Source organism: Balaenoptera acutorostrata, chromosome 13 (assembly GCF_949987535.1).
Source record: "Balaenoptera acutorostrata chromosome 13, mBalAcu1.1, whole genome shotgun sequence".
NCBI lineage: Eukaryota > Metazoa > Chordata > Mammalia > Artiodactyla > Balaenopteridae > Balaenoptera > Balaenoptera acutorostrata.
Window position 1 is genome coordinate 62,533,353 of NC_080076.1, and position 14,211 is coordinate 62,547,563.

At 35.2% G+C, this 14,211-nt stretch overlaps 1 protein-coding gene across 5 annotated transcripts in view; it reads left to right on the top strand.

Moving 5' to 3' along the window:
* Positions 1-14,211, top strand: part of ANKRD12 (ankyrin repeat domain 12) — a 112,275-nt gene that overhangs the window by 13,716 nt on the left and 84,348 nt on the right. For 3 of the 5 annotated variants that reach the window (XM_057526640.1, XM_057526642.1, XM_057526641.1), the window contains exon 2: positions 11,258-11,395. The exons of 1 other annotated variant lie outside the window; for it this stretch is intronic. In XM_057526640.1, coding sequence (XP_057382623.1) covers positions 11,309-11,395 — 87 coding nt within the window. In that variant the 5' untranslated portion in view covers positions 11,258-11,308. Of the gene's footprint in view, positions 1-1,129; positions 1,238-11,257; positions 11,396-14,211 lie in introns of those variants that run through there. One more of the 5 variants, XM_007196187.2, reaches the window with a different exon arrangement.

Consider the following 14,211-nt stretch of genomic DNA (forward strand, 5'->3'; position numbering starts at 1 on the left):
GCCCTGTTCTATAAAGAAAATAGACAGATACCTTCTTAGTGTGTGAGCTTTAATGCAGCCCTGGAACCCACAGGCCCAGGAGTGGCAGGGAGCTGTGCCCAGACCAGGAAGGGTCTGAATTATTTATGAATGGGGCCTAAAGAAAAGTCTGCCAGCCTAGGGTTATATTTCCTGGTGTGTCTTCTTCTTATCCTTTTATCGTCAACCATTTTAGTATCCTTTTTTGGTCTCTTTTACAAAGTACGTTGCTGAATCTTATTTTTATTCAATCTCAGAGACTCGTATCTTTTAATTAATGAGTTTAATCCATTTTCATTTATTGTAATAAATGTAATAAATTTATTGTAACAACACAAATATTGGCAATTATTTACATTCTATTGACTATTTCTATTCATCTTCCACAGTTTCTTAATCTTATAAATATATTTTAAAAAATATTTTTAAATATATATGTTTTCTTTCCTCCAAACAAGAGAAGTACTGTAACCACTTTCTCACTTTCCTCTAGTCTCCTCCACCCCACCTCCTACCCCACAACGTCCCAGCAGCCATGTTGACGTTTTGTAGAATTTTGTTTCTGGATTGTTAGGGGTATTCTTCAAGCATCCATCTGTCATTTTTGTTTTTGTATGAAATATTAGGTTTATTAGGTTATTTACTCACTCTAATTCCCATACATCACATAGTAGTTCTCATAGATTTATTTCAGTTATTTTTTGAGTGCCTCCTTAAAAGCAATTTTCAAGCAGGGTGTTTGTATATATACATTCTAAGGCCTTTTTATGCCTGAAAATATCATTCGTTAACCCTCACTTTTATTTATTTTAATTTTTATTATTTTTTTAACATCTTTATTGAACTCTCACTTTTAAATGATAGCTTAGTTTAATTAAAGATTTTTGGTTTGAAATTTTTTCCCTTAACATTTTGAAATGTTACTACATTGTTGTCTTGCCTCTGATGTTGCTTTTCGTAACTTCTGATGTCAGTTTGATTTCCTGTGTGTGTGACCTGCAGTTCCTCTCTAGAAGATTTTGAAATTTTTGTGTTTTTTTTTTTCAGTTTATAGTGTGTCTGGGTGTAGTTCCTTTCCTGTCTTGTTTGGCCCTTGAATTCATATTCATTGATTCTTTCATTCAACAGATATTTATTGGAAGTCTACTGTGTGCCAGGTTGTATTCCAGACACTTCAATCTAAGACCTTTGATCTTTCCTCAATTCTGGAAAATTATTGGTAATTTTTTCAAATATCTTTTCTTCATTTTTTTTTCTTCTGGGAATTCTGTTAATATGGATTTTGTTACTTCTAACGTCTTTTTTCCATCTCTTAACTTTAATATTTTCCTTAAAAAAAAAAATCCCTCTCTGATGCTTTCTGCATCTATCCTCTGCCTGATCTTCTAGCTCACTAACTCATTCTTTGGGTTTTTCTTTCTATTATTTATCTAACCTGTAGAGTTGTTTATTTCAATCATTGTACTTTCATACTCTGTATTTCTTCTTGGTTCTGTTTAGTCTTTCTGCATATTATCAGTCTTCTCTTATTTCTTTGAGGATTTTAAATGGTTTAAAAATTTCTTCAGACGTCTGTTCCGTTAATTCAGCTTCATATAGTATAGATGGTTTAGTTTGAGTTGAGATTTTTTTCAGTGGGAAACCAATAAAAAAATTAAGCACGTCAGTGGTAGCATCTGGTTTTTAGTTTTAAGAGATCTGATCACTGATCACTGCTTGTAGAAGTGTGTGTGTGTTTAAGAGAAGGAGGAAAGGAGGAGTAGGGTAAGAATGGAAGCAGGGAGATAATTTGCAGAGTTTTTGCACTAGCCTATTCAAGTGATGATGGTGGCTTGGGGTGGGTAGCAATTGATGTGGAAAGACATGGATTTAATTTGAGACATGCTTTAGAGATGGAGTCAGCGTTTCTGAATTTCTGGCTTAAGTGATGGATGGAGGGTGGTGCCATTTACTGAAATGGAGAAGATGGGTAGGTGAGGAAGTTTGACAGAAAATTAAGAATTCTCTATAGTATTATTTTAGTTTGATATGCTTATTAGACGTCCATGTGAAGGTGTCAAGTAGGCAGTTGGATATACAAATACAGAGTTTTAAATAAGGACGAGAGGTATGGATTTGGAAGTGAGTAGCACTTCAGTGGTATTTAAAACCATGGGATTAGGTTATTTAGGGAGTGTGTTAGAGCGTAGAAAGGGATCCAGGATCAAGTCCTGAGATACTCCCAACATTTAGAGTTTCTGCAGAAGAGGAGAGGTCAAGAAAAAAGGATTTTTGCATAACTTTTACTGTAAAAAGGTGCTATACTTTGTTTATCCACATTTTTACAAATGAATATTTAGATTTTTTCTTGTGTTTTGGATACACATAACATTTTAGTGGATGCCTTTGTATATTATCTTTGCATGTTTGTATAGTACACCTGTAGGGTAAATACTAAAATTGAATTATCAGGACAAAAGTCTGTGCGTTTGTATTTTAATAGTTTTGCCAGATTCTTCTCCAAAGAGGTTATCGCAGTTTCATCGCCATCAATAATGTATGAGTATTCTGATTTTCCTTAATCCTTGCCAACACAGCCTTAATCCTTGTCAGTCTTCTAAATGAAAAGTCATCCATTATTTTACAGTTTTAAAATTATGAGTGAATTTGAATACTTCTGTATGTTTACTCAACGTTTGTATTTCTTGTTCTTTGAACTGCCTCCTCAAGTCATCTTCTGATTTTTTTATTGATTTGTTTTTAACTCTTTGACTGCTAGTTCTTTTTCATATGTGTTGCAGATGTTTTCACTTGTTATCTGATTGCTGTTTATGACACTTGCATTTCTAGTTTAAAATTTTGATTTAGGACTTCTAAAAAATGACTTTTAGCTTTTATATTATGTTTTAGGAAGATTTACCCTATTTTAACGATTTTTTTTAGTATTTCTGTAGTTTGATTTTTATGTTTATTTCTTTGACCCAGATGCCAACATTTTTAACTTGTCAAATCTAAAATTTGGTGAGAACTGGCAAGATAATTTTGAAAAAGAAAAATGAAAGACAGAGTAGTGAAACACTAGAAAGCACAGAGACAGATTTGGGTATATAAAGGAATAAGATTGTTACTAAAAACTAGCATTACAGGGACTTCCTTGGTGGTCCGGTGGCTAAGACTCCACGCTCTCAGTGCAGGGGGCCTGAGGTCGATCCCTGATCAGGGAACTAGATCCTGCGTGCTGCAACTGAAGATCCCGCCTGCTGCAGCGAGGATCCCGTGTGCTGCAACTAAGACCCAGCACAGCCAAAATAAATTAACAACAACAACAAAAAAAGAACCTGTATAGCACAGGGAACTCTACTCAATGCTCTGTAATGGCTTTTATGGGAAAAGAATCTAAAAAAAAAAAAAAGATTGGATGTATGTATATGTATAACTGATTCACTCTGCTGTACACCTGAAACTAACACAACATTGTAAATCAACTATACTCCAATAAAAATTTTAAAAAAAACACTAGCATTACAGATAGATAGGAAGAGTTAAATGTTAAAAAAGGAATTAAAGGGAATAAAAGTGAATATATTTTCTGATACTGGAGTTGAGATGGTGCAAGCCTAAAAGAAGAAAGGATTCATAAGATACAGGCATAGAATGTATACTTGATTGTACATGTACATTTTATTTATTTTTTATTTATTTTTTTAAATTAACTATTTTATTTACTTATTTTTTTTTAATTTATTTATTTATTCATTCAGTGTTGGGTCTTCGTTTCTGTGCAAGGGCTTTCTCCAGTTGCGGCAAGCGGGGGCCACTCTTCATCGCGGTGTGCGGACCTCTCACCATCGCGGCCTCTCTTGTTGCGGAGCACAAGCTCCAGACGCACAGGCTCAGTAGCTGTGGCTCTCGGGCCCAGTTGCTCCGCGGCATGTGGGATCCTCCCAGACCAGGGCCCGAACCGCGTCCCCTGCATCGGCAGGCAGACTCCCAACCACTGCGCCACCAGGGAAGCCTCATGTCATCCAGAAATAAAACCTGCTTTACTTCTTCCTTTCTAAGCTACATACCTTTTATTTCTTGCCTTATTGAACTAGTTAGGGCCATCATTAAGTACAGTTTTGAATAGAAGTGGTGCGGTCACCTCAATAGATGCAGAAAAGGCTTTTGACAAAGTTCAGCATCCTTTCATGATAAAAACTCCTCACAAGTTAGGTATAGAAGGAATGTAATATAATAAAGGCCATATATAACAGACCCACAGGTAACATCATAGTCAACAGTGAGAAGCTTAGCTTTTCCTCTAAAATCAGGAACAGGGCTTCCCTGGTGGCGCAGTGGTGAAGAATCCGCCTGCCAATGCAGGGGACACGGGTTCGAGCCCTGGTCTGGGAAGATCCCACATGCTGCAGAGCAACTAACCTCGTGCGCCACAACTACTGAGCCTGCGCTCTAGAGCCTGCGTGCCACAACTACTGAAGCCCGTGCGCCTAGAGCCCGTGCTCCGCAACAAGAAAAGCCACCGCAATGAGAAGCCCACGCACCACAATGAAGAGTAGCCCCTGCTCGCCGCAACTAGAGAAAGCCCGTGTGCAGCAATGAAGACCCAACGCAGCCAAAAATAAATAAAAATAAATACATCTATTTAAAAAAAATAAAAAATAAAATCTGGAACAATATAAGCTTGCCCATTCTCACCACTTCTATTCAGTGTATAGTACTATAAGTCCTAGTCAGAGCAGGTAGGCGAGAAAACGAAAAGACATCCAAATCAAAAGGGAAGAAGTTAAATTGTCTCTGTAAATAACATGATAAAAAGCCATAAAGACTCCACCAAAAAAATTACTGAGCTAATAAATTCAGTAAAGTTGCCAGATATAAAATCAACGTATGAAAAGCAATTACATTTATATACACTAACAGTGAACTTTCTGAAAAAGAAATTAAGGAAAAAATCCCATTTATAATAGCATCAAAAAGAATAGGGCTTCCCTGGTGGCGCAGTGGTTGAGAATCTGCCTGCCAATGCAGGAGATATGGGTTTCGAGCCCTGGTCTGGGAAGATCCCACATGCCGCAGAGCAACTGGGCCCGCGAGCCACAACTACTGAGCCTGCGCGTCTGGAGCCCATGTTCCATAACAAGAGAGGCCACGATAGTGAGAGGCCCACGCACCGCGATGAAGAGTGGCCCCCACTTGCCGCAACTAGAGAAAGCCCTCGCACAGAAACGAAGACCCAACACAGCCAAAAATAAATAAATTAATTAATTAATTAAAAGAATAAAATAGGAATAAATTTAACCAAGGAGGTAGAAGATTTGTACACTGAAAAGTATGAGATGTTGATGAAAGAGATTAAAGACATGAATAAATAGAAAGATATCCAATGTGTTCATTGATCGGGAAGGGTTAATATTATTAAATGTCCATACTACCAAAAGCAGTCTACAGATTCAATGCAATTTCTATCAAAATTCTCGTATTTTTCACAGAAGTAGGAAAAACAATCCTAAAATTCATGTGGAACCACAAAAGACTTTGAATAGCCAAAGCAATCTTGAGAAAGAATAACAAAGCTAGAGGCATCACACTTCCAGGTTTCAAACTATACTACAAAGCAATAGTAATCAAAAGAGTATGGTACTGGCATAAAAAGAGAGACCAATGGAACAGAATAAAGAACCCAGAAATAAACCCATGCATATACAGTCAACTTATCTTTGACAAGAACTCAAAATGGGGAAAGGATAGTTTTTTCAGTAATTGGTGCTGGGAAAAGTGTATATCCACATGCAAAAGAATGAAATTGGACCCGTATCATACACAAAAATTGACTTGAAATAGATTAAAAACTTAAATGCAAGGCCTGAAACCATAAAATTCCTGCCAAAAAAAAAAGGAAAAGCTCCTTGACATTGGTCTTAACAGTGATTTTATGGATATGACACCAAAAGCACAGGCAACAAAAATAAAAATAAACAAGTGGGACTGCATCAAATAAAAAATATTTTTCACAGCAAAGGAAACAAAATGAAAAGCAACCTATGGAATGGGAGAAAAATATTTACAAAACATACGTCTGATAAGGGGTTAATATCCAAAAAATATATGGGACGCATACAAGTCAATGGCAAAAAAAAAAAAAAAAAGACTAAAAGATGGGCAAAGGACCTGAACATTTTTCCAAAGAAGACATACAGAGGGCTAAGTATATTAAAAGGTTGTACAACATCACTAATCACAAGGGAAATGGAAATCAAAACCACAGTGAGATATGCCTCATGCCTCTTAAGATGGCTGTTACCAAAAAGGCAATAGTAAGTGTTGGTAAGGGTGTGGCAGAAAGGGTCCCTTGCACACTGTTGGTAAGAATGTAAATTGGTGCAGCCACTGTGGAAAACAATATGGAGGTTCCTCAAAAAATTAAAAGAACTGCCATCTGACCCAACAATCCCGCTTTCAGGTATATCTCCAAAGGAAATGAAATTAGAATTAGCTGTACTCCCATGTTCATTGCACCATTGTTTGCAATAGCCAATGTATAGAATCAACCTCAGTGTCTGTTAATGGATGAATGATTAAAGAAAATGTTGACCCTTGAACAATACGGGTGTTAGGGACGCCAATCCTGTGTGCAGTCAAAAATCTGCATATAACTTTACATTTGGCCCTCTGTGTCTGCAGTTCCACATCCTCAGATTCAACCAACCACGGATCATGTAGTAATGTAGTATGTATTTATTGGGGAAAAAAAATCCTTGGGAATTCCCTGGCAGTCCAGTGGTTAGGACTCGGGCGCTTTCACTGCAGGGGGCCTGGGTTGAATCCCTGGTTGGGGAACTAAGATCCCACAAGCCCCGCAGTGTGGCCAAAAAATAAATTTAAAAAGAAAGAAAAAAAAATCTACATACAAATGGACCCTCACAGTTCAAACCTGTGTTGTTCAAGGGTCAACTGTATATATATTTACAATGGGATATTAGCCATTAAAAAAAGAATATCCTGCCATTTGTCACAACAGGGTTGAACCTGGAGGACATGCTAAATAAGTGAAATAAGCCAGACGGAAAGATAAATACTGTGTGATCTCACTTAGATGTGAAATCTAAAAATGCTGAATTCACAGAAGCAGGGAGTAGAGTGGTGGTTGCCAGAGACTTGGGAGTAGGGGAAATGGGGAGATACTGTAAAAGGGTATGAAGTTTCCGTTATAAGACGAGTAAGTTCTGGGGAGCTAGTGTACGGCATGGTGACTGTGGTTAGTAATACTGTATTGTATACTTTAAATTTGCTGAGAGTAGATTTTAAGCGGTCTCAACACACACACACAAAATGCTAACTATGTGAGATGGGTACTTAATTAACTTGATTGTGCTAACCCTTTCACAATGTATCCATTTATCAAACTGACACATTGTACACCTTAAATATATACAATTTTTGTTTGTCAGTTATACCTCAGTAAAGCTGGGAGGGGAAAGTGATGAGAGCAAACATCCTTGCCTCATTGTTGACCTTAGGAGAGAAAGAAAGCATTCACGTTCTGTCCTATTACTAGTTTGCTGAGAGTTTTGTCATTAACGGGTATTAAATTTTATCAGATGCTTTTTCTATATCTGTTGAAATGGTTATGTCTCTTAGTCTGTTAATACAGTGAATTACATAGATTGATTTTCAAACATTACGCTGACCTCAGGTTTCTGGTATAAATCCCACTTGGTCATGATGTATTATCCTTTTTTATATAGATGTATTTGATTTACTAATATTTTGTTGACGATTTTGTTATATGATTATGAGGTATATTGGTCTGTAGTTTTCTTGTAAAAGACTATTCTGTTTTGCTATCAGGGTATTGATGGCCTCATAAAATATGTTTTCTTTCCTTTTCAGGAGAGTTTGTGTAGAATTGGTAATATTTCTTCCACATATGTGTTTTGTAGAATTCACCATTGATGCCATCTGGGTTTTCTTTGTTTCTAAATATGAAATCAAGGTCTTTAATAAGTATTGAGTTATTGAGATTGTTTTCTTCAGTGAGCTTTGGTAGTGTGTGCCTTTCAAGGAATTTTTGTCTTTTCATTTAATTCGTTGAATTTATTTGTATAAAGTTTGTAATGTGTTCTGTCTTATTTCTAATAGGTGTGGCTAAGAGGTTTATAAGTTTTATTGATTTTTTTTTTTAAAAAAAACAGTTTTTAGCCTCATTGATTTTTGGTTTTTTTTTTTTAAAGACTTTTTTTTTTTAAAGGAATTCCTTTATTTTTTTTTTATTATTTATTTATTTATTTTTGGCTGTGTTGGGTCTTCGTTTCTGTGCAAGGGCTTTTCTCCAGTTGCGGCAAGTGGGGGCCATTCTTCATCGCGGTGCGCGGGCCTCTCACTATCGCGGCCTCTCTTGTTGCGGAGCACAAGCTCCAGATGCGCAGGCTCAGTAGTTGTGGCTCACGGGCCCAGTTGCTCCTTGGCATGTGGGATCTTCCCAGACCAGGGCTCGAACCCGTGTCCCCTGCATTAGCAGGCAGATTCTCAACCACTGCGCCACCAGGGAAGCCCTGATTTTTGTTTTTTAATTTGGATATATTCTTGTTACCTTTCTATAATTGATTCTGGTTTAATTTCTTTGTTGTATGAGAACAAACTTTGTATGATTTTAATTTTAAATTTATTAACGTTTGTTTATGATCCATGATGTGGCCTAGCTTGGTGAATATTATGTGTGTCCATGAAAAGAATGAGTATTCTGTTTGTTGTGCAGATTTTTCTGTAAATGTCAATTAGATCCAGTCAGTTCAAATTGATGGCATTTTTTTAGTTCTTTTATATCCTTGTTGATTTTCTGTCTTACTGAGAGAGTAGTTGAAGCCTCCAGCTGTAACTATCAATTTGTTTATTTCTTCTGTCAGTTTTGTTGGTTTTTGCTTCCTGTACTTTGAAACTCTGTTGCTAGTTACATACATGTTTAGTGAACTGGGCCCTTTATCAGTATCTAATATGTAATGTCCCTTTTTGCTTTGAGATCTGTTTTGTCTGATATTAATACAGTTACTCCAGCTTTCCTTTGATTATGTTTGCATGGCATATCTTTTTCCATTCTTTTACTTTTAACCTACTCATACTATTATATTTGAAGTGAATTTCTTGTTAGTATATAGTTTGGTCATTTTTTTTCTCTCCTCTGACAATCTCTTTTAATTGGTGTGTTTAATATTTGCATTTTATATTAATTATTGCTATGTTTTGATTAGGTCTGTCATTTTATTATTGTTTTGTTTGTTCCTTCTGTTTTTCATTCCTCAGTATTTCTTTTTCTGCCTTCTGTTGGGTTATTTGTACATTTTTAAATATTCAAGTTTAATTTACCTAATGTGATTTAGATCATCTCTTTGTGTGTTGATTGTTCTAAGGATTACAGTATATATCTTGAGCCCAGAACCTAATTATTTATTAAGTACTTTGTTGACTGAAGTAAAAATTTAAAAATCCATTTGTGAGTTTTGTTAGTGCTAAAATTTTCCAAGTGCAGTTACATTGAAAAATAATACAAGCTTTTTAAACATACAGTCTATTAATATGATATTATTGCCACATTTAATTTCCTCCAAAAATATTCATGAAAGTTCTTCATTCACCAGTGACTTGTTTTGCTTGGTCTGCAAAAGGAGATACTGCTTCATCTTCACAGTCTCGCCTAGGTTAATGCCTGTTGATATTATGCACCTCAGTTTTGCTTCTGAGTCAGAATTTTTCTCTTTATATATGACTTGTAACTCTAACTGTGTAAGCTTTGCATAGGGCTGGCTTTGAGGACAGTACTAAGTTTAAATGATTCCGTTTATATGGTAATAGTAGAAACAGTTAAATGACCCCAAGGGAAACTTTGCCTCTTCTGTGTAGTGTCAAAATTTTTCCTTTAGTTCTTCAAGTTTGTTTCCTCCTCTATAAAATGAAAGATTTGAACTATTTGAACTGTGGCAGTTTTTCTGTGTTGCAGTATACTCTAATTTGGCTACATTCAGATTAATTTAAACTAGTTTTAATAATTTACCAATTAACTCAGTTCATTTAAGGGTTTTTTGGTTTTGTTTCTATTGAAACCAAACAGATTTTAAAGCACCAGTAGAACAATTTGAAGAATATAGATTTTACTAGTTTTCTGTTCAGGATGTCTTAGTTTTAATAATTCATATAGGTCTTAGAATGTAGCTTACTTATATCTATGATACCCATTTATAGGAAATTTATAGCATGAAGTAGTTAAAATTAGGCTTGTCAGTCATTGTGCTTCTTGTTGTGGCCCAGGTCCTGTTCCTGTTGGCCGGCAACCTCAGTCTAGCCCCGTGCTGTGCAGTAGAGCTTTCTGTGGTCATAGAGTAGATAATAGTGCAGACTACACAGATGCACTGTGTAGTGTGGTACCAACTTTAATTAATTTAACTTTCAACCATGTGTGACTAATAGGTCATCAGACAGCAACACAGGTCTAGCCTCATGGCTACCCCTTTTATATGTAAAACCCACATTTTGGAATTTTTTCTGGATCTCTCAAGCAAAAACTTCTAAGAGAAAAAAAAAGCTTGTAAGAGGCTCTTTGACCTATTAAATCAGCTTGTAGAGGAGGAGGCAGAAGGCTAAACAAGTTGGAAAGAAAATGATACATAAAGTGATAATTACAGTATAGTATGATAAGGATTAAATCAGTGAATAGGTTGATAAAGTGACTGAACACCTGGGGATGTCTGGGGGTTCAGTGAATGAAAATAAACCACTCTGGGGATTTTAAGTAGTAAGGGCTTGATTTAACTTAAAATAGAATTCGCTGTAAAATTACTGATCAAACCTATCAAGTTCTTGGTTGAGTCTTTAGAAATAATTTCCAGACCAGTGCAGAACTACCAGAGAATCTGTTAGGAGCTCCTGCCACTGGAGCCATGCTGGGTGGGGTGACAAACACTTTGCCTCCACTTGGACTGCTGCTGGTTACCCAAAAAGCTGGAGGTTAGATACTAGTCTAGAGAAGATGGGAAGGAATGTAAAAGTAGTTCTCTTTTCAGTGACAAGCTGAATGGACTTGAGCAAGAGAACTTTAATTAGAAGCTCAAATTGTTAAATGAAAACTTACTTTAGGCTAGGATAGCCTGTCTGAGAAAATAAATTATAGAGACATGGAAGAAACCAAATTGCACTAATTGTGCATAAACTTTAAGTAGGTTTTATTGCATGCATATACAAATAACCCTTATATATCCATTCTTTGCAGATCCAGGATGAGAAGACTGTTAAAAGAAGAAGCTAGTTGAACAGCTATAAGATGCCCAAATCTGGGTTCACAAAACCAGTTCAGAGTGAAAATTCTGACAGTGACAGCAATATGGTAGAAAAACCATATGGAAGAAAGGTATATGATTATGCTAAAGATTTGTTCACTCTTTGGAAATTGTGAAGAAGACTCCTGATTTAGTATTTTTATTTATTTATTTATTTATTAAAAACTTTTCTAATTGTAACATTTATTTTGTTTTATTTTATTTTACTTTATTTTATTTTATTTTATCCACACCCAGTGGCTGTGGGATCTTAGTTCCCCGACCAGGAATTGAACCCGGCCCTCGGCAGTGAACGTTCAGAGTCCTAACCACTAGACCACTAGGGAATTCCCATGGTTTCGTATTTTTAGTAACTGCTTATAAAATAAAAAGCTGTATGGATGCCAGATCCTGGGAGTGAGATTGTTTTTCATTCCCTAAAATAACAAAATTACCAAGATTACACAGTTACTTGAGAAATGATCATGAGGCTGGGGATCCAAGACCTCACAATCATTTGTCATTTCTTCCCCCTGACCCCTGGTACTGAAACACACATACACAGTAGCCGTTCACTTTTCCATGTCTATAACTTTGGATAAATTTACATAACTTTTCCAAACTCAGTATATCTCTCTGTAATAGAGGACAACACTACTTTATAGAATTGTGACAGTGAAATGACTTAAGTATTGTACTTAATACAAAGCTTGGTATATAGTAAGTGCTCAATAAATGTTAACCGTTTTTGTTGTTTATTATTAGTCATTGCCAATGACCCATGATTCTGCCCTTTTACATCTATCCTTTTTCATTACTATTTAATTTAGACCCTCAAAACCTTTATTTAGACTTCTGTAGTTGTCTCCTAAGTGGTCTCACTATCCCTAGTCTCTGCTTTATCTAGTTAGTTTTACACATTATCTTTGAATTTTTCTTTCTTTGGATTTTTCTTTTTTTTCTTTTAAGTTCTTTTCTTCCTGTAAGCCATTTTCTTGTTGAAGGACATCTGAAATGTTTCCAGTTTTTGGCTAATATGAATAAAGAGTCTGAACATTCGTGTACGAATCTTTTTTGAACAGCTTTATTGAGGTGTAATTTGTATACCATAAAATTCACCCACTTAGTGTAAAATTCAGGGATTTTTAGTAAGTTTATAGAGTTGTGCAACCATCATCACAATACAGTTTAGACCATTTCCATCATTGTTAAAAGATCCTTATGCCCATTTGCAGTGTGTCCCTATTCCCACCCCAAAGTCCAAGCAACCCCAAATCTGCTTTCAAAATCAGAGCATGTAAGTTTTCAACTTTGTTCTTTTCAAAAATTCTTTTGGCTCTTTAGGGTCATTTGCATTTCCATATAAATTTTGGGATTAGCTTGTCAGTTTCCACAAAAAAAAGCCTGCTGAAATTTTTATAGGGATTTTATTGAATCAGTAGATCACTTCAAGTAGTATGTCATCTTAACATGTCTTCCAGTCCATCACAACAGAATATCTCTCCATTTATTTAGATTTTCAATTTCCTGACCAATGCTTTGTAGTTTTCAGTGTACAAATCTTGCACTTTTATTGTTAAATTATTAATATTTTATTCTTTAGGATGCCATTGTAGATAATTTCATTTAGGATTTTTCACTGCTGGTATATAGAAATGCAAATATTTTTATATACTGATCTTGTATCCTGTGACCTTACTGAACTCATTTATTCTAAAAGTTTGTGGATTCCTTAGGATTTTCTACATACGGGATTATGTTATCTGCTTATAGACATAATTTAACTTCTTTTCCAGTATGAATACTTTTATTTCCTTTTCTTGCCTGATTGCACTGGCAGTCTTTGCTTTTGATTGCAGTGTTTAATCCACTCACATTTCATGTAATTATTGATAAGGTTAGATTTATATCTGCCATTTTGCTCTTTGTTCTTATGTTTCAGGTCTTTTTTTCTCTCCCATCTTTGCTGCCTTTTTTTAAAAACTATTTTTCAGTGTACTGTTTAAATTTCTATGATTTTTTTAAACTATGTTTCTTAAATTGTATTCTTAAAATGTTGATCTAGGGATTATAATGTGCATGCTAATTACTACAGGATAATATTGACTTAAATCCAGTATAATACAGCAACTTTGCTCCAGTATAGCTCCTTTACCTTCCCTTCCTTTGTGTTCTCTGTGTAGTATAGATTATATCTACGTTTGTTATTAACTCAACAACAGAGTGTTACAATTATTGTTTTATACAGTCTTATTTTTTAAAGAAATAAGAGAATTAAAGAGAAATATATATTTATACAGTTCTTTGTTTTTATCTACAAATTTACCAATTTTGGCACTCTTAATTTCTTACTGTGAATTCAGGTTACTGTCTAGTGTCATTTCCTTACAGTCCTTAGTATTTACTGTAAGATGGATCTTCAGCTGTGATTTCTCTCAGTGTTCATTGATCTAAGAATATCTTGATTTTGCCATTTTTAAAAAACAGGTTTTTTGAGATATAATTCACATACCATACAATTTACTCATTTAAAATGTAAAATTCAGTAGTTTTTAGTATATTTACAGAGTTGTTTAATCACCACCTCTGTCAATTTTAGGACATTTTCACCTGAAAAAGAAGCCCTATTTACCCATTAGCAGTCACTCCCCATTCTGTCCCCAAACCCCACAGCCCTAGATAGCAAATAAATCTACTTTCTGTCTCTATAGATTTTCCTATTCTGGATATTTCATATAAATGGAATTCTATGGTATGTGGTCATTCATGACTGTTTGCCTTTATTTTGTTGGATATAGAATTCTTATTTGACTTTTCCTTTTAGTAGATTGTCATCCCACTTCTTTCTTGCTTTAAGTGTTTCTGATGAGAAGTCAGCCGTTAATTGTGATGATTTTTTTTTTTCATT